The 27,453-nt window shown below is 66.3% G+C and overlaps 4 protein-coding genes across 5 annotated transcripts in view; 2 read left to right on the top strand and 2 right to left on the bottom strand.

Moving 5' to 3' along the window:
- Window positions 1-111: 111 nt before the first annotated feature.
- Window positions 112-6,285, top strand: CHLRE_08g375084v5 (uncharacterized protein). Of its 2 annotated transcripts, XM_043065152.1 has the most exons (10): window positions 112-319; window positions 505-690; window positions 973-1,679; window positions 1,892-2,013; window positions 2,342-2,419; window positions 3,449-3,592; window positions 3,894-4,458; window positions 4,702-4,830; window positions 4,962-5,060; window positions 5,518-6,285. In XM_043065152.1, exons 1-10 carry the CDS (start codon window positions 274-276, stop codon window positions 5,725-5,727), a joined length of 2,286 nt encoding a protein of 761 aa, XP_042922153.1. In that variant the 5' UTR covers window positions 112-273; the 3' UTR covers window positions 5,728-6,285. The 2 variants fall into 2 exon arrangements, with proteins under 2 accessions (XP_042922153.1, XP_001694275.2); XM_001694223.2 differs by lacking the exon at window positions 2,342-2,419.
- A 3,112-nt stretch (window positions 6,286-9,397) lies between these two features.
- Window positions 9,398-12,857, top strand: CHLRE_08g375050v5 (uncharacterized protein). The gene is made up of 7 exons (XM_001694224.2): window positions 9,398-9,524; window positions 9,636-9,695; window positions 9,913-10,169; window positions 10,431-10,584; window positions 10,878-10,952; window positions 11,273-11,490; window positions 11,771-12,857. The coding sequence occupies exons 1-7, from the start codon at window positions 9,514-9,516 to the stop codon at window positions 11,857-11,859; spliced, it is 864 nt and encodes a 287-aa protein (XP_001694276.1). The 5' UTR covers window positions 9,398-9,513; the 3' UTR covers window positions 11,860-12,857.
- Window positions 12,858-12,909: 52 nt separating this feature from the next.
- Window positions 12,910-25,491, bottom strand: CHLRE_08g375000v5 (uncharacterized protein). The gene is made up of 17 exons (XM_043065151.1): window positions 25,041-25,491; window positions 24,482-24,600; window positions 24,146-24,267; window positions 23,826-23,889; window positions 23,236-23,430; window positions 22,808-22,949; window positions 22,188-22,312; window positions 21,734-21,877; window positions 21,431-21,504; window positions 20,663-20,961; window positions 17,296-20,309; window positions 16,799-16,905; window positions 16,486-16,609; window positions 15,656-16,018; window positions 15,297-15,410; window positions 14,898-15,028; window positions 12,910-14,557 (listed from the first exon to the last, which is right to left on the bottom strand). The coding sequence occupies exons 1-17, from the start codon at window positions 25,261-25,263 to the stop codon at window positions 14,200-14,202; spliced, it is 5,718 nt and encodes a 1,905-aa protein (XP_042922152.1). The 5' UTR covers window positions 25,264-25,491; the 3' UTR covers window positions 12,910-14,199.
- A 48-nt stretch (window positions 25,492-25,539) lies between these two features.
- Window positions 25,540-27,453, bottom strand: part of CHLRE_08g374950v5 (uncharacterized protein) — a 6,672-nt gene continuing 4,758 nt past the window's right edge. Inside the window, exons 8-10 of the mRNA XM_043065150.1 lie at window positions 27,296-27,326; window positions 26,931-27,011; window positions 25,540-26,566 (exon numbers count right to left, since the gene is read on the bottom strand). Of these exons, the coding sequence (XP_042922151.1) occupies window positions 26,414-26,566; window positions 26,931-27,011; window positions 27,296-27,326 (265 nt within the window). The 3' untranslated portion in view covers window positions 25,540-26,413. The remainder of the gene's footprint in view (window positions 26,567-26,930; window positions 27,012-27,295; window positions 27,327-27,453) is intronic.

Raw genomic sequence — 27,453 nt, 5'->3', positions numbered from 1 at the left:
CAGAGGTTTGCCCAGGTGCGCCCCCTACACACAGGGTGTCTTGCCGCCCGACGTTGGTCTCATTGGCGGCTCATTGCCCTGGGCACGAAACACGGTGAGTGCCATTGTCGATGTATCCCTGCTCTGTTTGTGTGCTGTTTTTTCCAAATCTGTAGAGCTTCCATAGCCACACCACCCTACCTTCCCGGGCACGGAAAACGCAGCATCTGGAGTAGCGAAGTGACCATGAGCGGGCCGCCAGGCTTTCCGCCTTTTGGAGGTTTTAGACCAGGAATGCCTCCAGGAGGCATGGGATTCCCAGGACAGCCGATGCCGTTCGGTGAGCGCGAGCGCACAGCGAATTGACTTTGTCGGTGCGCGCACGGCTCAGGCAAACCAGATCAGCCTCGTTTTGCGCAGTATGTATGAATCATGTCTATATAACGCCGACTAGGGTCGGGAGCAAGGCTCAGCGCAACCCTTAGCAGCACTCAATCGGGCCAGTTCCCCTCACGTGCTTCGCAGGTATGCGACCCCCCATGTTGATGGGTGGGATGCCTGGTATGCAGGGACCTATGCCAGGCGGCATGCCGGGGGGTATGGGCAACTTGCCAGGCCTGCGACCCCCTCCCGGTGGACCCGGTCCCGGCATGCCCCTCGGCGGCCCTGGCCGCCCAGGCATGGGCGGTGCCAGCGCGCTAGCCAAGTCAGGTGAGAGCGTGGTGGCAACGGCTGTCGGGGCCACGCCGGCAACACGCCAGTGCAGGGTGCGCGCGGCGCATGGCCCGAGCGTGTCCTTCGCGGCCGCAACAGCGGGCCGCCTGCCGCGCGCCTCCTACCCCCTCACCTCGCGCTCACCTCGCCTTCCTAGCCACCCACACAGCCACGCTCTTCCTGTTCGCCGTTGACACAAACTCACTTGCGCGCCATCCACACACACACACACACACACACACACACACACACGCACGCGCCTCCATGCCCGGCCCGCAGTGTACGTGCCGCCCTCCATCGCTGAGAAGAGCACCACGGTGTATGTGGGCAAGATCGCCGGCTCCGTGCCGGACGAGGTGGTGCGCGACCTGCTGGACGCCTGCGGCCGTGTCAAGTCCTGGAAGCGGCAGGTGGACCCGGACACCAAGCAGCCCAAGGGCTTTGGCTTCTGCGAGTTCGAGGACGCGGAGGGCGTGCTGCGAGCCATGCGGCTGCTGAACGGCCTCAAGCTGGATGGCAGCGAGCTGCTGCTCAAATGTAACGCCGCCACGCAGAAGTACACGGAGCAGTACGAGGCGCAGAAGGCGGCGGAGAAGGCGGAGCGCAAGGCCAGGGCCGCGGCGGACAAGGCCGCGGCGGAGGCCGCGGCGGCGGCGGGCGGCGAGGCGCCGGGCGCGGAGGGCGGCGGCGGCGGTGGGGGCGCGGACGGGAGGGAGGAGGGCGAGGACGGCGAGGCGGATGAGGACGCGGCGGCGGACAACCGCGTGCTGGAGGTGGTGATGAGTGTGGTGTCGGAGCGGGAGGAGAAGACGCGGGGGAAACTGCCACCGCCGCCACCGCTGCCTGGCGGCGGCGGCAGCGCGGCGCAGGCGGCGAACGATTTCCTCGCGCAGCTGGGCGGAGCCGGCGGCGCGACGCCGGGCAGCGGCGGCAAGGGCTTGGGCCGTGAGCGGGACCGTGAAGGCGAGCGGGAGCGGGAGCGCGAGGTGAGAGGGCGGAGGGGGCCGGGCGGAGGCGGCAGGACGGAAGGCGACTGCGGGATGCCTGCGAGTGTGTTCAAGGCGGCGGCAGCCGTCTGTCACTTCCAGCCGCCACGTGCTTTGCTTTCACTGCATTCTAGTCCAACTCTCGCCCAACCAGCCATGTCGCCATCCTCTTACCTAGCCATACTATTGTTTCCCTCTCCTCCCGCACGCAGCGCGACCGCGAGCGCGAATGGGCTCGCGAGGCGGAGGCGGAGCGGCGCAAGGATGACGAGCGGCGGCGCGAGCTGGACGCCAAGTACGAGGCGCGGCTGAGGGAATGGGAGCGATACGAGAGGTGCGTCCAGAGGTGCCGCACCGCACTAGGGAGAGGAGCACGTGGTGGAGGAAAGGGCGGGGCGGAAACGCTGTGGGGGTGGGTCGCAGCCCACCGGGCGGCCGCACTGCATGCGATCAACGGCATGCGCGCACGCGGGTACCCCAGCTGTGCCTGTCGGCGTTGCTGCCAGCAGCTGAGCTGGGTTGGATCCTAGTGCGTGATGGGCTTTGGTGCTGCCAAGAGAAAGGGAAAGACGGAGAGGCCCTGGAAGAGGGGCGGGGTTCCAGAAAGGGGCGGCGTCCGTGCTGCTGCCTGCAGCACCCCCACACCGCCCGCACACCCGCAGGCGTGGTCCGTGGCGGGGGTTGCGGGTGCAGCAGCGGGCCTCAGCCTCAGCCTCAGCAGCGCCCTCACGTAGCAGCCCGTGAATGATGCATCATGTGTCGTAGCGCACATGGGAGGTAAGGAGCTGGAGGGGGCGTAGGCGTAAAGCAGCCACAAAAGGGCAGTAGCAGTAGCAGTAGCAGTAGCAGCGGGGCCGGGTGAGGGGGCGGGGCATATGGTGTAGACGTCAGGGGCAAATGGGGGGCACTGCGGGCGGGACGGTGTGTTCAGCGGCAGCCGTTGCTCGTGTCAACGGCTGCCGCTCCTCCCTCCAGCCGCCACGGGGCCACACACACACATACCCACGCACTCTTGCCTGCATCTGACACCCACATGCTCGCACTCACACTCTCACGCGTTCCCGGCGCACCACGCCGCGCACCGCACTGCTCGCACAAGAGGGACAGCGTGCGCTCGTGTTCGCACGCTGCCACCCTGCGGCCGCCGCCTCGGCACACACACACACAGTCGTCATGCACTGCTCCGCTGCCTCCCAACATCCTGCTGGCACTGCGGCTGCCGCTTCGGCTGCGGCTGCCGCTGCCACTGCGGCTGCGGCTGCTCCATGCGGCGCCAGGCCGGAGGCGGCCCGGTGGTGGTTTTAGTAAGGGTCCACCGGTATGGATGGTGGAGGTCAAGCCCGCCAGAGCGCCTGGCGCGGGTTCCAAGCAGCTAGCTGGGTGATAGGAGGCTGTGCGTATGTGTTTTGTGAATGCGTTTGTGCATGTGCCTTGGACCACCTGGAGAGGCAGCCAGTGAGGAGCTGCGCTGAGCGCCGCCCAGCCGCCCTTCCTTGTGCCGACCTGTGCAATGGAGCCCGCAGCCAGCCCACTGCCCTCCCTCGCGCCCACTGCTCCCCGGCGTCACCTTGCCTCCCCCTTTCCCTTTCCTCCACCCTCCCCACATGCGACTCCGCGGCCGTCCTCGCCTCCTGCCACCCCTTCACCACCTCTTCGCCACCTCTTCACCTACCTCACACTCGACATCATCGCGTGCGATCCACCACCATCACCTTCACCACACCTGCCTGCGTCTGCATCTGCAAATCGGCTCGGCTCCGCCCGAGCAGGGAGCGCGTGGCGGTGCGCGAGCGCGAGCGGGAGCGGCGTGCTGCGGCCGAGGCGGACTGGCGGCGGGGCGCGCGCGACGACCTGGAGCTGTACGACAGCGAGGACGAGCGGGAGCCCTGGGAGCGCAGGCCGCTGGGAGGAACGTGAGTGGCGGGGAGGGGGGTTGGGGGAGGGGCGGGGGGGGGGAGCTGGGAGGGGCAGGGCGGGTGGCACATCTGTTGGTGTATGTGTGTGTTGTAGGGAGGGGGTCCTCGGGGCACGTGCGTGCAAGCGTGCACCGGTGGATGCGCGGGATGGCGTGGGGCTTGGGGGGCTTGGAGGGCGAAATAAGTGTGTCCCACACGGCGTACCGCATAGCAGACACTGAACACTGGGGCACAGCAATAATACAACAGCACGCAACAACAATGGCCCCTCCCCGCCGTCATCTGCCCCTCCCTGCAGCCGCAAGTCCATGGAGCGGCGGAAGCGCCGACTGGAGGAGGAGGAGGAAGACGACATCGACCGCCAGCGCGAAGCGCGGGAAGAGGAGCGCCGCGCCGCCGCGCGCCGCGCCGCCGCCGCGGAGGCCAGCGCGCGCGAGGTGACGCCCGGCCCCGCCGCCAGCGGCGTGCAGGAGACGCCGGCGGTGCCGCCGCACCTGCTCAAGGCGGAGAGCCGCGCGCCTAAAGAGGAGCCGCCTAAGCAGGAGCCCGAGGTGGACACGAACGACCCCATCTACCAGGCCATGCTGGCGGCGGCGCGCGCGCCGGTGGCGCCGACGCCGGCGCAGTTCCCCTACCCATCCGTAAAGTCGGAGCCGCACGGGTCGGCGAGGGCGGGCAGTGAGTCGCCGGGGCGAGGCGGCAGCGGCGGCGGCGGGGGCGTGGTGTCGGGCTCGACGGGGCCGGCGGCGCCGCCGCCGGCGGGCCGCGTGGCGTTTGGCTCGGGTCGGGGCGGCATGCGCAACACGGCGGCGCTTGCGGCCATGTTTGCGGATGAGGAGGAGACGACGCACAAGCGGCAACTGGTGAGCAGAGGAGGTCGTGTTGTTGGGCGGGAAGGGGGGTTTCGGGAGTGGAGCGGGGCGCAGGGCGGGCGGGTCGAGGCCGCTTGGGGACATGGGACTGGATCGGGCGTCACCCCCCGGTGTTGGTACTGGGCGGTCTGAAGGCCTGGACCTGCTAATCATAAATGTCAGCGCTTCCCACCCCACCACCTGCCTTGTTCCCACTGCGCCCTAACCTCGCAATCCCCGCCCCACCCTCCGCAGAAACCCATTCGCTACAGTGAAGAGGAGCTGGCGGCCGTGTCGGATGCGCCGGCGGGCGGCCCGCCAGGCGCCTCCGGGCGGCCGGGCGGCGGCGCGCCGCCGCCGGCCGACCCCAAGGCCGCACTCAAGGTGGGAGCCGCAGCCTTTGCCATTCCTTTCGGTGCCGATATCATGTAATTGACGCCGCTTGTGTACGCAACATTTTTATAATTGTTCATGATTAAACTCGTTGGCAATGCTCTCCTCTGCGTACGGCGCAGGCGATGATGGATACCATCCCCACCGCGCGCGACGGCGTCTTCTCCTACGCCATCAAGTGGGACCACTACAACGCGGCGACCATGGGCGAGAAGTTCCGGGTGCGCGGGGGCGGCGCCGCTGGTGGTGGTGGCGGCGGTTGGGGGCGTAAGGGCTCAGGTTTCGCCCTTCCTTGCGTCCTCACCGGTTGTGCACCAACGCCTGCATCCATGTCATCCGAGCGCCCGTGCCCCCAAACCCGGTTCGTCCAGCGCTCTCTCTCCGCGCGACACCTCGGCTCTTGCAGCCCTCTCAGTTCGTGCTTTGTTCCGACAAGTGCTCATCGCACCTTCTTCTTGTGCTTTCGTGACCCCTGCACACAAGCTCGCCAATGCGGCTGCAGTTTCTCCTTGCAGCGCGACTGTTTCCTTACGGGATTGGTTCAGAGTTAACTCCTGCACACACACACACACACACACACACACACACACACACACACACACACACACACACACACACACACACACACACACACACACACACACACACACACACACACACACACACACACACACGCAGGGCTGGGTGGCGGGCAAGGTGGAGCAGCTGCTGGGCGTGCCTGAGCCCACCCTGGTGGACTACGTGGTGAAGCTGCTGGGCAACCGCACCGGCCCCGAGCAGCTGCACGCCGAGCTGGCGCCCGTGCTGGACAACGACACCGAGACCTTCGTCATCAAGCTGTACCGCATGGTCATCTACGAGACTGAGAAGGCGGCGCTGGGGCTGTGAGGCGGCGGCGGCGGCGGCGGAGGTGGTGGCGGCAGTGGCGGTGACGGGCAATAGCGTGGCATGGGGTGGCTTGGCACGGCACAGGATAGCGACTGTGTGGTTGGGTGCGATGGCAAACCACAGCGCGCGCGTATGCTCAGAGCCTCAGCCATTTCATGTTGCCATTGGCAAGCCTGACAACGGCGGTGCAAGGCCAAATCACCAAATGGTGCCGCCAAATAGGGCAGTCTTGGAGTTCCATGTGTTGTCTGAAAGTGGTGCATGCGGCCTGAGAAACCCCGGGAAACGCTGGAGTGGCCCTAGCCGAACCCACAGTGCAGACGCAGGGATCAGTCAGAGGAGCACTCGACGGTGGGCTGGCCGCAGAGGCCGGTGTAATGGAATGGCGTGGCCGAGCGGCTGGCTGTGCTATGGGACAGGGTCAAGGCAGGTTTGTGAAGTCTCGTAGGGTGCGCTGATTCCCAGTCGACAGCAAACAATTCGCAACGGCAGTGCGTGAGCGCGCGGCTGGCCTTGCTGAGCGGTTGGCTGTTGTCGTTTGTTGTCTGCATCCTGGTCATGGCCCTGATACCGTACCGCGCGTCCGCGCGCTGAGCGACCCAGGCTGTGGTTGTGCGCAGCGGGTTCCACAGTTGCACCAGCTGAAGCGCAAATGGAGCGGGCATGCGGGACGCGACCAAGTCCCGTGCAACTCTGTTGTGCCGGCTTGATCCCTGATGCTGCGGGCTGTCCTCACACACCTGCGCGCATAGCGCCCTGCTGGCGCACTGCGGTCCTGCCTGCCATGCGGCTTACAGCGTCTCCTGCCACAACGTTTCACGAAGCCACCTGCCTGCAGCGCGCGCCGTTTCACGCACACCTTGCTCAACTAGTAGGCTCCCTGTCAACGCGCCCCAGCACTGCAGCCGCCCGCAGCGGCGAACCGCGGCATTGCAACACGCCACACGCCTGCACGCCCCCACCTGAATGCAGAGGCCGCAGTTCGTGACGTCTGCTGCCGCCAACATAGCCATGCAGTCATTACAATCGATGTGCAGCACTAATGCCGCAGGTATGCATGGGCAGTCTTCGGCAGCAAGGCGCCAGTGCGCGCCCGCAGCTGCCCTGGCGGCCCCTCGGGCAGCAGCACATACCGTAGTTGTGGGCGCTGTCCAGCAGCCAGCCTGGGTTGGGTGGTCCTCACGTCCTCAGCCTCGCGACTCCACCTAAGCTGGCACATGCCCCACCATGCAACCCAACAGCCAGCCCATCATTGAGAATGATACGGTAGCTCATACGAATCGCCCATCAGCTGCCGCACGAGATCCGCACGAAACCAGACGACCCAATGAGAGCGCCGAGACGGCGTGTGTGCGGCACAGAGCATCGGCACAGCGCATTCGACAAGTCCGAAACACAACCAACGACCCAGCTTGCCGTTCCCGTCTCACTTTACACGCATACCTGCACAACAGCGCGGCGCGTCCTGCCCTGAGCCTTAAGCTTTGCCGTGGAGCAACGTCACCCTACACTCGCATGCCCCGCATGTCGCCCGGCTAAGGAAAATCGACCGAGGGCAAATCACTCCTCTGCGGTGCGTCCCGCAATGCCGCCCAAACCCCAAATCCCCCAACCCACATCCCATTCGCGCATTTCCATACCGCAGCAGCCACACGCACGCACACACGGCCAACCCAAATCACATCACACGCTTTACACGCTGCATGAATGCAGTCCGCAGCCTGCATACACTCTCATCCACTGCATCTGCCATGACAGCGCCAGTGCAGCAGGAGGGAAGCCCAGGCAGCGCCTGCGGCAGCAGCCCCGACAGCCGCCGCCTCCAGTTCGCATCCGCACCGCCCGGCACCACACCGCACGTGCCCGCGCAGCCGCCCGCGGAGCCGCCCGCTTTATGCAGCGCTGCGCCACAGCAGCTGACACCCTCTGCGTGTGCCATGACTGTACCCTGCACCCTGCAGCACCCTGCAGCTGCTGCTGCTGCCGCAATGGCTGCTGGGTTCGCAGCGGCAGGCGGATGCGGCTGCAGGACTGCACGCTACCGCGCCTGCACTGCCGCATGGCCTGCGCCCCCAGCAACGCGCCGCCCAGCCCTGTCCTGCCAGCACCAGGCGGCGCCGGCCCCTGCTGCCATCATGCCGCGCCTCCTGCCGCCTGCGCAGCGGGTGGCCCCGAGCCCACGGCCTGCTCAGCCGCTACATGACCACGCAGCAGCCCCTCTCCGCTTCGAGGTCGTCGTATTCGCTGTCAGCGTGCTCACTGCGCGGCACAGGGCAGCACGCGTCGGCGGGCGGTAAGGTGGGAAAAGGTGGAGTCCGACGAAGCGGGCAAGAAGCGCGCACTGAACCGGCCTGCGTGCACTGCACGCGCTCAGCCGCACATGGCCCCATCGCCCGCATGCATAGAGAGTTCACGCAGCATCGAATGAGATGTGCCCTGAACGCGGCCCGTTCGCCATGTGTGGGCTGAACTGTTCTTCTCACCTGGGCTCAAACTCGACGACTTGTGTAAGAGATTGCCCGTATTGATCTTGCCATGAAATATTGCGTCTGTAGTTCGCTTCATTGTTGCGTATGGAGTCCGCTGACTTCAAGATGCTCTTGCAAGGCAGAAGCGACTTGGGGCTCGCGAGCTGGTCAAGCGGAGGCGCCGCTGCGCCTCCATTCTCATGGGTCAAGTTGCTACTGGACGGCTGTGCAGTGTTAGGCTCTCCAGACGGCCCTGCTTCACCGTGCTGCGGCGAGAGCTTGGAGAGCTCTACGGCCCGGTTCGGGCCCCCCTGCATGCTGGTCGAAGCATCCAGCTAATGGAGCTCCTGCATGTCGTCTGTGCGCAGCTCACTGCCGACTCTTTGTATTGGGTCTGTATCAGGTCCCAGATGGCCCAGACGTTTACGCCACCTTCGTGATGTTGTGACTTGCGACTCACACAGTTGTGCGCTAGTTGTTACAGCTAAACGTCACAAAACAAGTGCGACCTTCAGCGAGGGCAGGGCCGTGACGAGTTTAAAACTTAGTCGCGTCGTCGTTTCTAGAGTATGTGAGCTAAAGAGAGCTACAGCATATCGAGGGCTTTGTACAAGGCGGCTGGCATTCTGCCTGGCGCTCTTTTAGGGCACTGCAGTGTGCGGACCCGCATGAAGGTCTGTTTTACCCCTCCCCCCCTCCACCCCAGACGAAATTGATCAAGCCCCAATAGATGACCTTACATACGTCAGGTGCCATAAATTACTTTCGTGCTTCCAACCTGCTCTGCCGGACGGCGGGCTTTTTGTCTGCTCGCACCCGCCCACCCTTCACCGCGGTACCGCCCCTGGTTCTGCCCCCTCGATTCCCTGATGTTGGTCGCATCGCCTAACGCGAGGTAACATAACAACTCTTCATGGAAAAACCCGGGGTACTGGAAGACACGCCAGGAAACAGGCTAAGGGCGAGGGAGGTTGATGTGACGCGCCTCCAAGGGTCTCCGGGTTCGTGCCGAGTCGCAAGAAGAGGGACGAAGGCTTCCTCGCACGACCTGGTGTGCAATGATATGAAATGTAAATACGTACAATTACCGCGTGGAGCGACGCTGGAATGTCCGCCATCCTCCATCATCCGGGCACTGTTTCTTCGAGTTGTCATTTGAGCGCAACAGCGCAAGCAGAATATCATAATCACATCAACTCCGAGCGATAAACAAGGCCAACTTACAGGTCTCTAGACACTAAAAGTAAAACAAGAAGCCCCCAAACTCCCCAAACTACCTTGTTCCGCAAAGCCGCTTATACTTACCGGCAGCGCAATCATGGAGGGAGGGTGAGCTGTCAGCGCGCACTCTGCTGACAAACAGCGCGTTTGGGCGCATGTGTTGATGGTGAGGAGGTTACCGCGGCCTCACCTATGCCCTTTTGTTCCCGACGCCCGCAGGAACGACCTTAGAAACAGCACTCTTACGCTGTATTACTCTCAGCGGGCTCAGAGTGCAAGGTACGCCGGCGGGGCCAAACCAAGTGGCTCACAGTACTAGTGACTGCGCACACGTCGGCTTCGAGCGACCTGCTGCGCGTCCTCAGCCGCGACGAACCTGGGGCCATATTATTGTGCCCGTATTTAGAGACCGCTGCCTCAGCATTGATAGGCGGTCCCCGCATAAGCCCTGACGAAAGGGCTTTCCCCTGACATCGCTGTCGCCTCGTACTCGCAGGCCGGCACCCGCACGCGTGCCAGCGGGCCCCGCCGCCAAGCTCATTGGCAGCGTCCACACACACGCTTATGAAGAGCGGCCCGGTGCAGTCGCGCCCAAGTCAGCAGCGGGCGCGGAGGCCACCGCACCCAGCAGCAGCGGGCAGCAGCCGTGGGCCACACGCACGCGCGACACGGGCGGCTCGCGCGACACGAACGGCAGCCTGGGGGCGTCAGGGCCGTACAAGACACGCAAAGTCGTTTACTGGACGGGCCGAGGTGAGATGGAGGGGATGGTGAGCAGACGTGACACACACACACACGTTCGTTAGGTATCCGTAATTTCTACGGCGTTTCGGCGTGGCTAGTCTCCGTTTCATTGTTCGTATAACTACCCCACTCCAGCACCCAACCCACCCACCCCCGCCCCGCTCGCACACACGCTTGCCCGCCTCGGCTCTCTGCCTGCACCGATACTTTGCGTACTGCGCCGACCCCGCCCCTGCCAAGCCGCCCCTCCCACCCTACCTCCCGATGCAGACCACCACATTGTGGACGCGCCCGACGTGCCCGACAGCCGCTACCACTGGGTGCCGCCGCACCTGAAGCAGGAGGACGTGGGGCCGGGCCCGCAGCTGGCGGTTCGCGAGACGCCCGGAGCCTGCCGCATCAAGCTCATCGGCTCCAAGTACCGGTGAGGGCGGCCTGAGGGGTGGGTGGGCGAGGCAGGGAGCGGGTGGGTGGTTGAGTGCAGGCTCCCCGAGTGAGCGCGTGTGCGTGCGTGTGTGCGTGTGGGCCATTAGATGTGATGTGCAGCAAACATTCAGAGCAGCAGCTGAGGTTTCGTGGCTTTCGTGGCTTTCATCACCCACACGCACGTATACTGCACACACCTAGCGCCAGGTTCGCATAATCGTGCTGCTCTGCTTCGCTTTGCTCACGGCCTGCCTGCCTGCCTCCCCCGTCCGCCCCTGTGCGCACGTGCAGCTACCTGCCCTCCATGGAGCCGGGCGGCGGCAGCATGTGGGAGGTGTCACCCAAGGAGGCCACCCTGTACGGCAGGTGAGGGGCTGAGGGGTGGCTCATTCCAGAACCTAAAGCAAGCCAACCGACTGGGCAAGCCAACCAACCGGACACTGAGGGGCCCGAGCAGCACGACGAGTCGGCGACAGCGCCGATGATGGTGGCGGCACACCGTACGGTGCACCTGCCTTCACGGGCTGCTGCGGGCCCCCAGGGCTACCGCCGTCCTGCGGCCAAACCCATACCGACCCCTTGCGCCATTCCCCTCCCCCGCATTCCGTCGCCGCCCCACCCATTCAATTTACACGCCTGCCAAACCCCCGCCTCGCCCCACCCCACCCCCGCCTCGCCCCGCACAGCGTCGGCTCCAACACCTGGGGTAGCGGCGGCCTGGGCTCCTCCGGCTTCTCCACCGGCCGCCAGCGGCCCGCCACCGCCGGCACCTCGCCCTACGGCGGCAGCGCCGAGGCGTATGCGGCGGCCCGGCAGCGCATCATGGGCTACAAGGAGTACGAGAGCGCCACGCGGTCGCTCAACGGCCTGGGCAGCTGGGAGCGCACGCAGCGCCACCTCACAGGTGGGGTGCTGGGGAAGGGGCGGCGAGAGGGCAGGGGGGGAGATGGGGCAGGGGGGGGGCGATGGGGCAGGGGAGGCGGTCGTGGGAGGCGATGGGGCAGGGAGGTGCTGGGGCAGGGGGGGGGGATGGGCTGTGCTGCAGCGCGCTTGTGCGTGGCGCGCTTGGGCGTGGGGTGCGGTACGTCCAGGTGCAAGCACAGCTGTGGTGCCGTAGGAAGTAGGGAGCAACCGGACAGTTGAGATGTTTTGTTACTGACCTGTGAGGGTATTCCTCGTCACAGGCTCCATGGATGTGGGCCGGCCCTCCACACTGCGCTCGCCCGCGCAGCAGGCGGCCACGGCCTCGTTCGCGGGACTGCCCCGGCAGTGAGGGCTGTGAGGGCTGTGAGGGCTGTGAGGGCAGGGACGGCAGTGGGGGCAGTGAGGGCAGTGGGGGCAGGGAGGGCATTGGGGCGGTGAGGGCAGCAGCCAGAGCGGCGTGAGAGCGAGAGCGGCGGACGTGTGGCGGCGACGACGCAGCGGGAGATGACAATCAAATGCAGAGGGGCCCTCAGTTGACCGGCGTCTCCACGTGCGGCTGCTTCGTGGCGGCTGCATAGCGCGTGTCACAGGCCGTGGGGCTATGCAGTGATGTTTGGAAGGGGGGTGGAACCATCCTGGAACTAAGCTTACTTGATGTCAATGGCGCTCAGCCTGGCCGCAAGTAGTGGCGCCAGGGGCCACTGGCAGGAGGTCGGATGGAGATGCAAATGCGGCAGGAGGGATGCGGGAGAAGGGGGAAGTAGGCAGGAGTGCACACACATATAATGTTCCAATCCTAGATGCAGGCTGCGCGTCTCGTGTTGTTTTCCGTTTACACATGCCGGGGGCCGGCCGCACGCGTGTACGTGGAAGGCAAGGGTTATTCTTTCGTGACGTGCGACACGGTAGTTGCACGGCCCGCGGCCAGACTCTACTCAGTCCACAGCACGAAACAAATAAAGCGTGCAAGTGATACACTTGTGGGAGTCCTTTTATGCGCTAAGATTATCCGTATTACATCATCTGGTTACATGTTCTTATGTTGAGGCGCTGTGTGCATGGCCAGCGGCACACGCACGCGTGTAGCACGCCCTGTGACTGAGGCATGCCTGTGTCGACTCCAGTTACTGAACAACGTGGCATGATTGACCAAGGGGGCATGTTTATGAAGATGGGGGCCCCAGTGTGGCTATCGACCATCCAGTAAGAGATGATGCGGAACCGCCGAACACAGCACTTGTGGCTGTCGCACAGCCGTACATGTGTAACGTGCCCAGTGCAAGCCGCCGCACGCCTTGCAAGGCTACCGGTGCTGCCGCGCGCGAGTGCCGTAACGGATCACATCGGGATCACACCTGATCACACCATGCAGTACTCCCCCGGGGGCCAAACCCCCACGCTCTTTTGCATTGGGTTCGGTTTAGTTGCTGGGACGGGTAACTACAATCCCTCCAACTTCCTTCCACAAGCATTCCGACCGCGAGCTCGGGCGTTACTCCGGCGCCTCATTCGCACAACACCACGTGCCACCTTCACGCACCCGGGTGCAAGGCCCCCACCCAACAAGGGGTGTCAGCTTTGTACAGCTGGAAAATGGGCTGAGCCCCTGATAGAGCAAGGGATGTCATGATGGGCACCGGCGACATGAACAGCACCCTTGCAAGCCCAGCGGGACTGGCAAAGGGGTATGCCAACGCCGTGCCAAGGCACCGCCACGCCCTGTCCACGCCACTCCACACATGAGCCCGTGGTACCTCATTCCAAATCCCTCACAAGCACCACAAACGGCTAGCCGGGCTCGGGCGCGACCGGGGCCGCGACGCATTTAAGGTGGGATCTGCACGCATGGTTCGGCTGTTGCACAAACTTTCAACACTCTTGCCCCAAGACGCTTGTCGTCGACATGTTTCGACACATGGATGTAAGATATTCAAGGCCCGAGAGCTATACTCGCGGACTGAAGAAAGTCAAGATGTCCATGGACTCGCGAGGTCGCTTCTCGCTCCGGCCGAGTTTTCCCTGCCGCCTATTTTTCTACAATAGAGAATAGCAATTTATAATACGTGGCGCTCGCGGTTTGCGCCAGTTTGGTACTTTTTGTCGACGCAGGCAGGCACCCAGGCAGGCAGGCACGGACAGGGGCAATCCTGGGGGGCTTCGCCCCCCCTGGATCGCTTCGCTCAGGGGGCTCAGCCCAAAAACACACGCACGTGTGTATCTTCCCTTGCCCTTCCAGTTCACAAAGCCTAGAGCCTGTCTGAGTTCCCAAGTACATCAATGGCCCTTCCTAGATGAATGCATACGTGGCGCGCTGTACATATGCTATGTCACATGGCCCAATACGCAATTTGAATTCATCTTCGTTAACATGGCCCAGGTTGCCCGACAGCCGGCGCCACACCTGCCGCCCAAGCTGTAATACACATCCTGTGGTGAGCGCCACAGCCGCCCCCTGCCCGCTGCCCAACGCCGGCCCGCGCCCGCACCGCCCCTGTGCCGTACCGCACCGTCCCTGCGCCGTACCGCTCACACCCTTGTGCCGCATCGCGCCCTGCCTTGGGCGCAGCGCCTCAGCCGGGGCGGCGCCTTCGGAGCCTGCGCCCTTCAAGCCCGCGCCACCCCGGCGCCTGCTCGGGCGCCCTGGCAGCGCTTCTTGCCGGGATGAATGAATGGGCACGTGGCGCGCCCTTCAAGCCTTGGCGTCCCTCACCGCCGCCTTGCCATCTGCCGCCTTGCCGTCGCCCGCCGCCTTGCCACCTGCCGCCTTGCCGTCGCCCGCCGCCTTGCCATCTGCCGCCTTGCCATCTGCCGCCTTGCCCTCGCCCGCCGCCGCCGCCTTGGCCTCGGGCGGGTGCGCCCTCTTCATGTGCACCGCCAGCGAGGCGCTGCTGACGCCCACCGCGGCGCCGCACACGGGGCAGGTGACGGGCTCGGGTTTGGTCTTCTTGGTGTGCGGTACGTAGCTGTTGGCGCCGTGCAGCTGCCGCTCGTAGGCCAGCAGGCGCGACATGAAGCCGGCGTTGGGGTTGGCCACCGGGCGGCGGGACCTGGGGTGCGGGGTGGGTGAGGGTGCGGTTGTTGGGGAGTGGGTTGGTGGGGTGAGGTGGGGAGTGAGTGGGGTGGAGGTGGGGAATGGGGAACGATGGGGGCGGCAGGGCCGTACGGCCCTATGTCGTCGAATGCGCAACACAGGGCACACAAACCCAACCACCAGCGTGGACAGCAAACCCGCACCCCACACCGTACCAACGCTCGAGGTTGGGGGACTACTGTGGAGTGCCGCGACGTTTGGGCTGGTATCTACACCCCCCCCCTCCCCGGACATGGCCTCGCCTCCCCCCCCACGCCCTCTCTCCCCCCCAGCCCCCCTCTCCCCCCCTGACTCACTTGACGTGCTCCACTGCCTCCCTCAGCCTCCAGCCCCGGGCGCGCATGAGGTAGGCCAGCACGAGCGTCACGCTGCGGCTCTTGCCCTCGCTGCAGTGCACCAACACACTGCCGCCGGCCGAGTGGCAGGACTGCACAGGGGGCCGGGTTGGGTTGGAGGTGGGTGGGTGGCGGGGTGGAATGGGGTTGGGTTGGGTTGGGTTTGCGAATCCCGGTAATAAGCACGAGGTGCTTAGATACGGGTTTGGGAATCACGCGGATAGGGTCCCCTCTCGCCCCTCGCCCCTCGCTCACAGCCCCCCCATCTCAATCCTCCATGAACGGCACGCCCCCCATTTAACTAATGTCATGAACGGCACCCCCCCCCCCTCGCCTCCCCCCCCCCGCCTGCTCCCCCACCTGTATGAAGGCTGTGACGCTGTCGAAGTGCGCGGCGATGTCCTCCTCGTCCACGTCCCGAAGCGGCACACGCAGCACCGTGAAGCCGGTGGAGGCGGGCGGCAGCAGCAGCTCCTGAGGGAGGATTGGGGGGGGGGGATGGGGTTGAGTGGGGGGTTTATATGCCCGGGCCCAAAGAGAAATTCCATCTACCAAATCATCATCAGGAGCCCACCCAGTCACATAAATGCAGGGAGAGGAGGGGGAGGGGGTCAAAAGCCTGGATTTACCCTGCAAACACGCCCTTCTGCTCCCCTGCGCAGCTTTGTTTACTTAAGGCTGGCATTTACAACCCACCCCCACCACCCACTGATCCGCACCTCTGTGGCGTTGACGATGTGTGTGATGCCCAGGTGGCGCAGGATGTGGTGCGAGTCGGCACACACCGCCCCGCCCACATACAGACCCCCGCCACCCGGCCTGCTGCTGCTACTGCCACTGCCGCTGCTACTGCCGGCACTGCCACTGCTACTGCCGTCGTGCCCCGCATGGCCACCCCCTCCAGTGCTACTGCCACCGTGGCCGTGGCCGCCGGCTGCTGCTGCTACAGCCGCTGCTGCTGCTACAGCCGGGGCGGCGGCGGCGGCGGCTGCAGGCTGCGGGTCCAGCACCGCGTTGGGCTTCTGCGCCGCCGCCGCCTCCTGAAGCACCTGCAGCCGCCGCAGCATGTGCTCGAGGCGCACCTGCACACACACACACAGGGGGCACACATACACACATAGGTGACAATGGGACACCGCCTCGCACACACAGTCCTGCGTGTATTGGTATTCCCCGTGTGCTCTCAGGGAAATGATGCCAGCGGGAGGGGCGGGGTGGCGCTCTGTTTCAGGGCAGACCGCGCTTTAAGCCTGTGCGCAGGCGCCCACCCTCCTCCCGCCATTTGCCCCCTCCCCGATCCCTTCTGCTTTCGTTACCCGCAGCCTCCCCGCCTCCAGCTGCCCCCCAAAAATAACAAAATAAAGTGCCCTTCCAGCTTCCCCCCACCTTGGGCTGGTATCTACAACCCCATCCCCATTTCCCCATCTCCAGCTCCCACCCCACCTGGGTTGGGTTTAGTTTGAGCTGGTATCGGCAAACCCAGCCCCCCACACTTACCCCCAAAGCCCCCACCCCAGCTCCCCCCACCCAAGCCCCCCCCTGCCCCCACCTTGAGCTCGTAGGTGTCCACAATGGGGTGTGTGCCGTCCAGGAAGCCGGTGGTGAGCACGCGCTCAAGCTGGTGCCGCGACTGCCACTCGCCCACAGCCGCCTTGAGCTCCTCGCCGCGGGAGCTGCGGCAGCGGGAGGAAGGAGAAGGAGGAGAAGAAGAAGGGGGTCGCAAAGATTGGTACGAAGAAGTGCGGCAGGCTAGAGGAGATAACAGCAGCGGCGGGAATACACATAACAGCCCTAAACTAAACCAAACCGAGCCAAAGAAGGGGAGCAGCATCCTCCTGCTCCTCCCCCTCCCCCTTCCTCACCGGATCTCCTCCTTCCAGTGCGCCACTCGACTGCTGAGCAGGTCGTCCTTGCGTGCCTCATTGCTGATGGACTTGAGCGCCAGAGTCAGAGACAGGTCCGACTTGAGCTGGGCAGGGCAGGGGCAGGAGGGGGTGGGGGTAGGGGTGGGGGTGGGGAGGAGGGAGGGGCAGGAGGGAGGTGGGGGTGGGCAGGAGGAAGGGAGTAACGCACAATTGCGAAGAGCTGGGTGAGGAATGGTAGGCGTGGTAGGAGGAAGGGTTACTCTTTTGCAGTTCCGAAGGTGGAAAGCGGGTGTGGAAGGTGGGTGACACGTGGACATGTTTGCGGATGGCGGCGAACACCCCGGCCCATCCCCGTGCTGACTCGGCTGCAGGCAACGCATGGAGACAGATGTTGATGGTGGCAGCGCTGCTGCTGCTACTGCTACTGCTGCGACTCCTGCTGCTACTGCTAATGTTGCTACTGCTTATGTTGCTACTGCTGCCACAGCGCTCACCTGCTCATAGGGGCTGGTGTGGTTGGGACTGGCCCGCACAATGATGGCGCCGCCGCCGCCGCTGCCCGGCGTGCCGCGAGCGGCGGCGCCGGCGGCGCGGCCCGACACGCCCACACGGCTGCCACCCCGCCGCACCGACGAACCGCCGCCGCCGCCGCCGCGGCCACCGGAGCTGTGAGTAGCAGAGGCGGCGGCGGCGGCGCGGCTATTGACCGACGCAGGCGAGGGCGTGGCCGTGGTCGTGGAGGCGGAGGCGCCGCCACAGCCGGAGGCACCCGGCGGGTTGCTCGGCGTGTGCGGCGAGGCGGCGGCGGCGGCGGCGCCGCCGGCGGCGGCGGCGGAGCCGAGGGCGTGGGCGTGCACAGCTGGGGACACGGAGTAGGGCGAGGGTGCGCCGGGCAGTGACACGGCCTTGGGGCTGCCTGCGGCCGCGGCGTGGGCAGCCGACGGCGGGTGGAAGCAGAAGAGCGACGGCGCCGCCGCCGCCGCCGCGGCGGCAGTCGGCGTGCCGTCGCCGTCGGTGCGGCCGCCGGCGGCGGCGCGGCCGCGGCCGGCGCTGGCGGAGGGCGAGGGCGCCAGGGAGGGCGGGGAGCCGCAGCCGGAGCCGGAGCCGGAGCCGGAGCCGGAGCCGGAGCCGGAGCCGGTGGCTGGGAGCGGCAGGGGGCTGCCGAGTGCGCCGCTGGTGATGCCGGAGGTGTGGGGGGAGGCGCCGGCGGGCGTGCTACAGCCGTCGGCAGGGTCTGGAGAGGGCTGCTGCTGGCTGTGTGGGTGCTGGCGGGGCGGCGTGAGGCCGACGGAGGAGGCGGCGGAGGCGGAGGCGTGGTGCGGCGGTGTGGCGGGCAGCGACAGCGGCAGCGTTAGGCTGGGGCCGCCACGCAGTCCGGAGCCGGTGCGGGGCAGCGGCGGCTTGGCACCGGCGCTGGTGGAGTTGCCGCCAGCTGCGCTGCCGGCTGCGCCGCCGGTTGCAGTGCTACCTGCGGCAGCGGCAGCGGCAGCGGGGCTGCCCAGCATCTGCAGGCCGTGCGGCTTGGGCTGTAGCCCGCTGGGCAGATGGCTGTAGCTGCTGCTGCTGCTGCTGCTGCTGCCGGCCGGAGGGTGCGGCTGTAGCAGGTCGTGCGGGTGGGGCTGCTGGGGCGCGTCCACGGGGTGTAGGTGCGACCACTTGCGCGTCGAGGCGGCGGCAGCCTGGGCCCCGGTGGCGGCATCGGCGGCGGCGGCAGCGGCGCCGTCGAGGGAGCCCTGCCGCCGCAGCAGCGCTGCCGGGTCATGCGCCGCCGCTGAGGTCATCGCCGTCGGGTCGCTGGCGACGCCCTGGAGCAGCGGCCCGTGCGGCTGTAGCATCAGCGGGTCCAGATCCAGCGGCGACCGGAACTTGGGCGAGGCGGGGCTCACGTGCGCGGCCTTCCGCGGACTGCCCGTGCTTCCGCCGCCGCCGCCGCCGCCGCCACGCGACGCGCTGCCGTACCGCGGCCCGTACCCGCCGTACGCGCCGCCGCTGCCGCCGCCGGAGCGCAGCACGCCGAAGCTGCGGCTGTGGCGCAGCTGCGGCGGCGGCGGCGGCGCCACCGCGCCAGCCGCCGGGGACTGGGGGGCCGCCGCCGACGGTGTCGGCGGCGTGCCGGCGGCGGCGGCGCTGGCGACGGCGATGCTGCGGGCCCGGAACAGCCGGTAGGGCGAGTTGCTCGCGGAGCGGCCCGCGGCAGCAGCGGCAACGCCACCAGCACGCCCGCGCGTGCCCAGCGGTGTCGTCACAACCGCACCGGCGCCGCCGCCGCCTGCGCTTGACTTGGTCGGCGACCGGCCCGGGCCCCCACTACCGCTGCCGCCGCCGCCGCCGCCGCCACCCAGTTCGGACAGGTCGGCCAGCCTGCGCGCCAGGAGGGCCTTGGCTCCGGCGCCCGGCGGCGAGGACAGCAGCGCGCACTGCGACGGCGGCGACGAGGCAGCCACCGGCGGCAGGCGCGGGCTGGTGCCGGTGCTGGCGCTGCCGTTGGGGCTGCCGCCGCCGCCGCCGCCGCCACCGCCGCCGCCACTCAGCCGCCGCGACTCGGGCGTGCCGCCGGCGCCAGCCGCCGCCGCCGCCGCCGCCGCCTGCGCAAGCCTCGTCACCCCCGATGAAGAGGCCCGGCCGGAGGCCGCGGCGAGGGCCGGCGGCGGCGCGCCGGCGACTAGGCTGCCGTTGCTGCCGCCGCTGCTGCTGATCTGCGAGATGCTGCTGCTGGATGCCGCGGAGGAGCCGCTGACGTGGCCCGGGCCCGACAACCGCCGCCCGCCGTCGGCACCGGCGCCGCCGGCGCCGCCGCTGCCGTTTGTGCTGCCGCCAGACGACTGCCGCCGGCGGCCGGCCATCACGCTGAGACCGTTGGCTGCCGCTGCCGCCGCCACGGCGCCGCCGCCGCCGCCGCCGGGGCCGCCTGTGAGGTAGGGGCTCCTCGCCAGCCAGTCGGGCACGGGCTGGGAGTGTGAGTGTGAGTGTGAGTGGGAGTGGGAGGCGGCGCTGGAGCCGGAGTCGCGCCGCTCCAGGTTCCGCTGTTGCTGCAGGTGCTGTTGCACGGGGTGTTGCTGCGGTTGGTGACGTAGCGGGTGGTGCGGCGGCGGCGAGGGCGGTGAGAGCGGCTGTGGCGAGCCGGCCGCAGGCGCAAACGGGGAAGAGGCGGCGCTAGGCGGGCTGCGGGCGCCCGCGGGTGCGTCGTAGCAGCCGCCGGCGGCAGCCGCCGCGGCGGTGGCGGCGGCGGCGGCGGCGATGACCGCTGGCGTGGCGGTTAGGCTGCTGCGGCGACGCGCGACGGAGGAGGGCGTGTTGAGGATGCTGCCGGCGGCGGGCGCGGCGGCGGCGGTGGCGGCGCCGCGGGTGCGAGAGGGCGGGCCGCGGGAGGGCGGGCCGCCGCCGGTGAAGCTGCTGCCGGGGCCGTGGGCGGAGCCGGCAGTGCCGGGGCTGGCGGCGTGGCCGCTGTTGTTGGCGCCGGAGGGTGGGGTGAGGTAGGGCGAGGTACGCATGGGGCGTGCCGGGCTGCCTGCAAGCACGGCGGCACATACACACACACAGAGCTCACGAAGCGCGGCATACGCAGCACAGTATGGCATAAGCGGCATGTCAGCACGGCGTGACAGCGCTCCCGAATGGCGTAGCCCGGTGCCACCAGACGCACGCGCTACTGCGGCTGCGTGCCTTCCCTTGCCTACACACAAATATCCTTATCTCTTTCTTCCGTTCCCTTCTACACATTCCCATTAGGCACACGGCAAAACCAGAGCGTGGTGCTCCCAACCTGCCCTTGCAACTTTCGCCTCTGCCTCTGCTCCGCTACTTTGGCTTGATTGGTTTATTTTGGGCTGGTATTTACAACCCTCCCCAGTCCCCACCTACCAGTTACGCTGCCGCTGCTCGCGCCGCCGCCCCCAGCTCCCGCACCCGCTCGCAGCGCCACGGGAGTGCGGTTCCGCCCCCCCAGCCCGCCGCCACCGCCGCCGCCGCCGCCCAGCCCGCCGCTGCCGCCGCCGCCCGCGCCGCTGCCGGGGCTGACCCGGATGTTGAGGCCGGTGTAACGTGCCACGCGGCGATTGGCGCCGCCGCCGCTGCCGCCACTGCCCGGCGCGCCGCCGGCGGCTGCCATCGCCGCGGCCAGGCCGGCGGCTGGCGTGGGCGTGGGGATGGGCAGCTCGGGTCTGTGCGACACCAACACACACAGTTGCGCTTTGTTTTCCTTGTGTTCTTTACACATACACACACACTCACCGTCGCTTTGCTGCATCGCATACACTGTCTTTGCGCAACGTTTTCCTTGTGCTCTTTAACACACACACTCACACACGCACTCACACACACACACACACACACACACACACACACACACACACACACACACAAACGCCCCCCACACACCCTCTACCTGCAGGTCGTTGTGCGGGTTCCAGTCGCTGTCAAAGATGATGCACGGACACGCACGCACGCACACACACGCACTGGGACACACAAAGCTAGTGTGCGCAGGGGCGGAGCACCAGACGTCAAGGCCACCCCCAGCCCCCCCCCGCCCCGAAATGGCATATTTCTCTTGAGCGCTCGCGCGGGACCCCTGTCGAACCGGCCGTGTCCCCCGTGTGGCCCCCCCCGGCCCCCCCCCCCCGCCCCGACCTGAGGGCCTTGATGTCGGATATGAACTCCATGGACCAGTCGTTCATCTTGCTGTGCATCATCTCCAACAAGCCCTGACAGGGGGAGAAGGGGAGGAGGTGGGGAGGGGGATGAGGAGGAGGGGAGTACATGCCAGTCCCAAATAAACCCAGAACCCATACAGCGCCAAAGAGAGGGGCATTACATCCATGACTACCGTACTTCAGAGGATGTAAACTTCTGGAGTCTTCAATCACCATGCGCTCGGAGTTGCCACTATAACTCCCGAATCTCCCCGCCCCCCCTCCCCTCCCCGCCCCGCACCTTGATCCTCTCCACCCGCCCCAGGCACTCCCTGAAGCCGCGCTGGAAGGCCTCCGCCGCCTCCGCCGGCGCCGCCGCCAGTGCTGCTAGCCCGGGCGGCGAGCGAGCCAACACACTGCCGCGCAGCAGCTCCAGCACCACATCCTGACAGAGGGGAGGTGGGGGCGGTGGCGGCGGTGGCGGCGGTGGCGGCGGTGGCGGCGGTGGCGGCGGTGGCGGCGGTGGGGGCGGTGGGTGGGGTGGGGGCGGTGGGTGGGGTGCAGGGCGGTTTGAACCTGTCAGGCAATCAGCCACCCATACACCCAACCACACATACACACCAGCCCCTTCCTCCCCGCGCCCTGTGAGCTGGTGCTGACGTCTTGGTTTGGTTAGAACAAAACGAGCCCCTCCCCACCACGCACCCACCCTCCCCCTTTCCTCCCCCTTTCCTCCCCTCCCCCCAGCTCCCCACCTGGTCTGTGAGCAGCAGCTGCGCCAGTCGGTCCACTGCGGCGTCCTCGGCGCCCAGTCGGGCGGCGGGCGGCCGGCGCTGCACACACGAGTCAATGGCCACGATCTGGGAGCAGTAGCGCGAGCCTGCAGGGGTGGGCGGGAGGGGGGCGCGTGGGGCGTGTGTGTGCGTGTGTGCGTGTGTGTGTATGTGTGTGCGTGTGTGTGTGTGTGTGTGTGTGTGTGTGAGGTCGAGGATTGTGTGATTCGGTTGACATGCATAAGTAATTAAGGAATGAGGTTGTAGCCAAACACAGGAAAAGAATGCACAAAGACCGTGTGCCGTGTGTGCGAAGCAGGCGGCAGGCATTGTGTTTGTCCGGCGGCCCGTTCTTCCCACCCCCTAACTGTGTGTGTACCTCCCGGTCCCTCTTCCTCTCTGTCCCTCCACCCTCTGTCTCCTCGCTCTTTTGCATTGGTTAAGTTTAGTTGGGGCTGGAATCTACAACTCCCCCCAGTCCCCCCCTCTCTCCCTCTCCCCCCAGTCCCTCCCTCTCTCCCTCTCCCCCCAGTCCCTCCCTCTCCCCCCAGTCCCTCTCCCTCTCCCCCCAGTCCCTCTCCCTGCCCCTGCCCCGCGCTCACCCCTCCTGCCGAACAGGATGTTGTTGGGGTTGCCACGCCAGGCCAGGTCGGCACAGGGCAGGCGGTCGGCGTTGCCCAGCACGGCGTCAAGCAGGAACAGGCGGCCTAGGCCCTCGGCGGTGGACAGCAGCGGGCCGGGGGACTGGGGGGCGGTTGGGGAGGAGGGGGTTACATTCATGATTGTTTGTGAAGTGAAGGCGTAGCCAAGAAGGGGGATGGGGAGAGGGGGAAGGGGAGGGGGAAGGGGAGGGGGGGAGGTGACAGCCATGACTGATTAGGACGAAGCGAAGCTGCCGTGATGCACCCCTCTGCCCTCACCTTGCGCCCCCCGGTTTGGAAGACATCGCGCCCCCCCTTCGCCATTCCTAATTACCAAGCCGTATTATGCCCCAGCATAAAGCATGTTTCGGCCGAATTCCAACACCCACTTTGAAGGCGTCCTCGCACTCGAGAAGCGGGTGCCCGGGGCAGTACTCCATCAGGAGCACCACGGGCAGAGACGACAGCTCCGCCGCCAGCTCCTCTGCGCCCCCGCCGCCGCCGCTGCCGCCCGCGCCGCCGCCGGCCGCCAGGCGCGCACAGGCCTCAGTGATGGCGCGCCACTCCTCACTGCTGGCGCCGGCCTGGGAGGGGGTCGGAGGGGGGTTGGGAGGGGAGGGGAGGGGAGGGGGAGGAGGGGATTGGGAGGGGAGGGAGGGCAAGGAGGAGGGTGGCAAGGCGGGGAGGCTTGATTAAGCCACAGAGTATAAAGTACCGACATCCGTGGGGAGCGCGAAAGGGGGGCGCGGGGACGGCGGAATCCGGACGGACATGATGGGCATAGTACGATAGGTATTGGACAGGGGTGGTGGGTTAAGAGGAGGGCCTTGCATTATATAAACAGCGCATACGAAACACGAAAAACACAACGAACACAACAAGCACCCGCCGGACCGCCCCCTGGCCCCCCGGCCCGGCCCCCGGCCCGCCCCCGGCTCTCGCGGCCCCCCGGCCGCAATCCCTCCCACCCACCCCCCACCTGTCGCACGATGCGGCAGTCGGGCGCACAGATGTCCAGGTGCCGAGTCAGCTCGTTGGCAAACCTGAGGGGTGAGCGGGAAGCGGGCCGTGGGGCAAAGTGGCGGCGACAGGGGTGCTTCAGGCTGTGTCAGCTTCCGCGCGCCCCCGATAGCCACCCTCCACCCGCTCCCCTCCCCCATTCCCCCCTTGCCCCGCCCCACCACCCTCCTCCTTAGTACCAATGCCCTCCCCCGCCGCCTCCCCTCCCCTCCCCTCCCCTGTCCCCTCCCCGCCTCTCTCCCCCTTCCCCTCCCCTCCCCTCTCCCCCCCATCACTCACTGCTCCGCCTGCATCAGCAGCCGGCTGGGTCCGAACTTGAGCACCGCCAGGCCCTCGTGCTGGCCGGCGGCGGCGGGCGAGAAGAAGCAGAAGAACACGCGCCCGCCGCTGTTCACCTCAACCTTTGGAGAGGAGGTTTGGGGGGGGTGGAAGGAAGGGGGCAAGGCACGATATGGGCTGGGGAGAGGGAAGGCGACAAGGCAGGAGAGGGGGGTAGCTGTTATCGCTGCACGACGGGGGATGAGTGGGAGGTCCCAGGGCACCCACATATCCACCCCACCCTCTCGCACCCCGCCCCACCCTCTCGCACCCGACCCTCTCCCACCCCATCCCCACCTGCGAGTAGGCTCCGTGCCCTCCCGCCGCCGCCGCCGCCGCCGCCGCCTCCATGTCCCCCTTGAGCGCCTCCGTGGACACCACACTGCGCAGCAGAGACCAGTTGATGCGCCGCTCGTCTGCAGCAGGCCGGGAGGCCGGCAGAAGCGGCAGGCCGGGAGCAGCAGGGGCGGCAGGGTCGATAGGTTGGGAATGAGGGACGGCAGGAGGGCGATGAGGGGGGGGATTTGTCTATTTAAACCCCAAAGAAACCGAGACCCAGAACCAGCCCACAGAGCGCGGGGGTGGACGGGCGGAAAGGGCAAGAGGTGCGTGTGCCAACAGACGTGCGCGTGTGCTTTGTGTTCGTGTGCGTAGGTGAAGGGTTCGTGGAGAGGTGGGTGGGGTGGGGTTGAGGCGTTGGCGCTGAGTGCGAGCTAGCGGAGGAGCGGGAGGGGGGTTGCTCACATGGGGTTTGCCCCCGGTGGTGGCCATCCTCCGTAAACCGCAGGGCCCACCAGCGGGTTAACCCCAGCCAGTGCCCTCTCCCCTCTAAGACCGGCTGCTGCGTCTTGCTCACCGATGGGGATGGGCGCGCCCGAGGTGAGGCGGTCCTTGAAGGAGGGGCCGCGGAGCTGGGAGGGGGTGGAGCTGCGCTGGATGGGGCCGTCCAAGTGGAAGTCAACACGCAGGTCCGGCAGCGTCTCCTCCAGCAGCGCTGCAAGCTCGCGCGCCTCGCTGAGGTTGATGCCCAGGGCCTTGAGCGGCAGGCGCCATAGCTTTCCCAGCGCCTCGCTGCTCATTCTCGGGTTTTCAATTCAACAGGAATAGCTTGGATAGTTGCCCTCGAATGCTCCGGTTCAGTTTGTTTCGCTTGTCATTCTGAATCAACTGGAATCCGGCACCGAGCTGCGCTCGGAAGCGCGCTGGTACGGTCAATAGCGACTAGCGTTGCGGAGTGCAAGGACACGAATTTATTTGCCTACGTAAATACGCTGTAGCGTCATGCAATGCAGCTTGCGCCCTTGCGATCTGTTCGAAAAAGGCGAGTGCGGCAGTTTGGAGTGCCCCTTGTGTTGCCCGCGCTTTCAGGTTATACCCTTGTCCAGGGCACGCGTTCGCTGCTGCAGTACGCGCAAATCAAGCCTAGCAATCTACCCAGCACATCGTCACATGTCTCACTCGACGGCATCCACACTCTGCCTCCCCCGAATCTGCCCCCAACCCCTTGTGCCTTACGATTGCTCCCAAGCTGCGCCACAGCAGAAGCCCCACAATACTGTCTAGGCATTGCGACCGGTCTTTGAGTACACCAGCTAACTCCGCCGTCGCCCCACACGGTCCCCGCGTGTCAACGGCAAGGCGGCAAGCCAATTGCTGCTTACACGCAATCACGTTATTCCCGATACGCATAAGCTTTCCCTGTCCAAAACGTGCCACACAGTCCATAACTCACTTGTAATCCGCATCCATAACTTAGAGCTCACGTTTGTCCAGACAACTGCCATCGACCTGAGCACTCCACTGCTCCAGAGCCTTCCAGAGGCGGGGTGGCCAGCTGCAAAACAAAAATGGCCAGCTGGCCCCGGAGGCCCCACACGGAGGCCCGGTCAACCGCAAGACCGCAAAGACCCCCGCCTTCAGCCGCAACAGAACATCCTCTCGCCCTCTCGCTCTCCTCCGCTTCCTTTCCTCATTCCCCTCGCAGCACCCCCCGGCTGCACCTGCCCTTCCCACCCGCACCCTCCTTCCAGCACCTGCCCCTTCTCACAACACCTTCCCGTTTCCCACCCCCACCCTCCCCAGCCCCCATTAAATACGCCACGCCACAACACCTCTCACCCCAATCAACAACTCACCTCACCTCACCTCGCACCTCACCTCGCAACACCTCTCCACGCCCCATGCCTCAACCACCTCAACCACCTCAACCCCAAACAACCAACCCCACAATCAGAACGAGTGCGGCGGCCCGATGACGCCGAACAGGTCCAGCAGCTCGAACACGCCCAGCACCACCTCCACCACGATGAGCCAAATGACCACCAGCTCCAGCCGCGTGCCGTGCCGGTTCTCCTCCTGCGCCCGCAGCAGCTCCAGCATCTCCTGCGCGCCAGACCAAACACCCCAGGCCCCCAGGTGCGCGGTGTGAGCGAGAGGAGCACACAGCGAGATGATCAGTGCTCGGAATCGTGGCCCACGTACACACGCACTTCTCGTTGTGCTTGTTGACACGTACACCCACACACATAAACACGCATTCTGTGCTCTCCCAACACGCATGCAAACACATACGCACGCGTCACCCTGCCCCCTCCCCGCTGCACCCTGTTCCTGGCTACACCTTCACTTCTTAATTAATCATGAATGTAACCCCCCCTTCTTCCCCCTCCCCCACTACAAACTCCCTTCCCCCTACACACCCCTGCCGCCGCCTGCCCCCCGCCCCCCCCCTGCCTCCGCCGCTCACCTGCAGCACGCTGAACCTGCTGTTGAGCAGCTGCACTCGGTGGTCCAGCTCGCAGTAGCTGGTGATGCGGCTGTACAGAGCCTGGGGGGGGTTACATTCATGATTGATTAAGAAGTGAAGGCGTAGGCAGGTACAGTAGCATAGTAGACGCGTGGGGGGGAGGGGAGGGGCGGGGAGGGGGGAGGAGGAGAAGGCATGGGTGGGGTGGGGTTGGGGACAGGGTGGGGGCAGGGTGGGGGGCAGGGTGGGGGGCAGGGTGGGGGGGAGCAGGGTGGGGGGACCTAGTTGGATCGCCGGGGAAGATGGACACACGCATCCCTTCCACACAGTCCACACGCGCACAGCCCACGCGGTCCCGCCCTCACCTGCAGCTGGTCCGGCGCGTACCAGAAGAAGCTGCAGGGTGTAGGTGAGGAGGGAGAGGGACGGAGGGGCGTTGTAACTGATTACGACGGGGGGGAGAGGGAGGAACAAATATGAGCATGACAAGTCATGATCGGTGGGAGCGGTTCCTCCCTCTCCT

Source organism: Chlamydomonas reinhardtii, chromosome 8 (genome assembly GCF_000002595.2).
Source record: "Chlamydomonas reinhardtii strain CC-503 cw92 mt+ chromosome 8, whole genome shotgun sequence".
Taxonomy (NCBI): Eukaryota; Viridiplantae; Chlorophyta; class Chlorophyceae; order Chlamydomonadales; family Chlamydomonadaceae; genus Chlamydomonas; species Chlamydomonas reinhardtii.
This window is presented reverse-complemented; position numbering and strand designations above follow the sequence as displayed.

Bases quoted from the DNA above. Each gene is read 5' to 3' on its own strand.
- CHLRE_08g375084v5 (XM_043065152.1), top strand. From the start codon at position 274: ATGCCTCCAGGAGGCATGGGATTCCCAGGACAGCCGATGCCGTTCG. The intron at 2,420-3,448 runs GTGAATGATGCA...CCGCCCGAGCAG, and splicing joins GCGCCCTCACGTAGCAGCCC to GGAGCGCGTGGCGGTGCGCG. The intron at 4,831-4,961 runs GTGGGAGCCGCA...CGTACGGCGCAG, and splicing joins ACCCCAAGGCCGCACTCAAG to GCGATGATGGATACCATCCC.
- CHLRE_08g375050v5 (XM_001694224.2), top strand. The intron at 9,696-9,912 runs GTACGCCGGCGG...TCGTACTCGCAG, and splicing joins CAGCGGGCTCAGAGTGCAAG to GCCGGCACCCGCACGCGTGC. The intron at 10,585-10,877 runs GTGAGGGCGGCC...GCGCACGTGCAG, and splicing joins CTCATCGGCTCCAAGTACCG to CTACCTGCCCTCCATGGAGC.
- CHLRE_08g375000v5 (XM_043065151.1), bottom strand. From the start codon at position 25,263: ATGAGCAGCGAGGCGCTGGGAAAGCTATGGCGCCTGCCGCTCAAGGCC. The intron at 22,950-23,235 runs GTGGGTGTTGGA...ACCGCCCCCCAG, and splicing joins AGTGCGAGGACGCCTTCAAA to TCCCCCGGCCCGCTGCTGTC. The intron at 21,878-22,187 runs GTGGGGAGCTGG...CCCCTCTGTCAG, and splicing joins AGCTGCTGCTCACAGACCAG to GATGTGGTGCTGGAGCTGCT.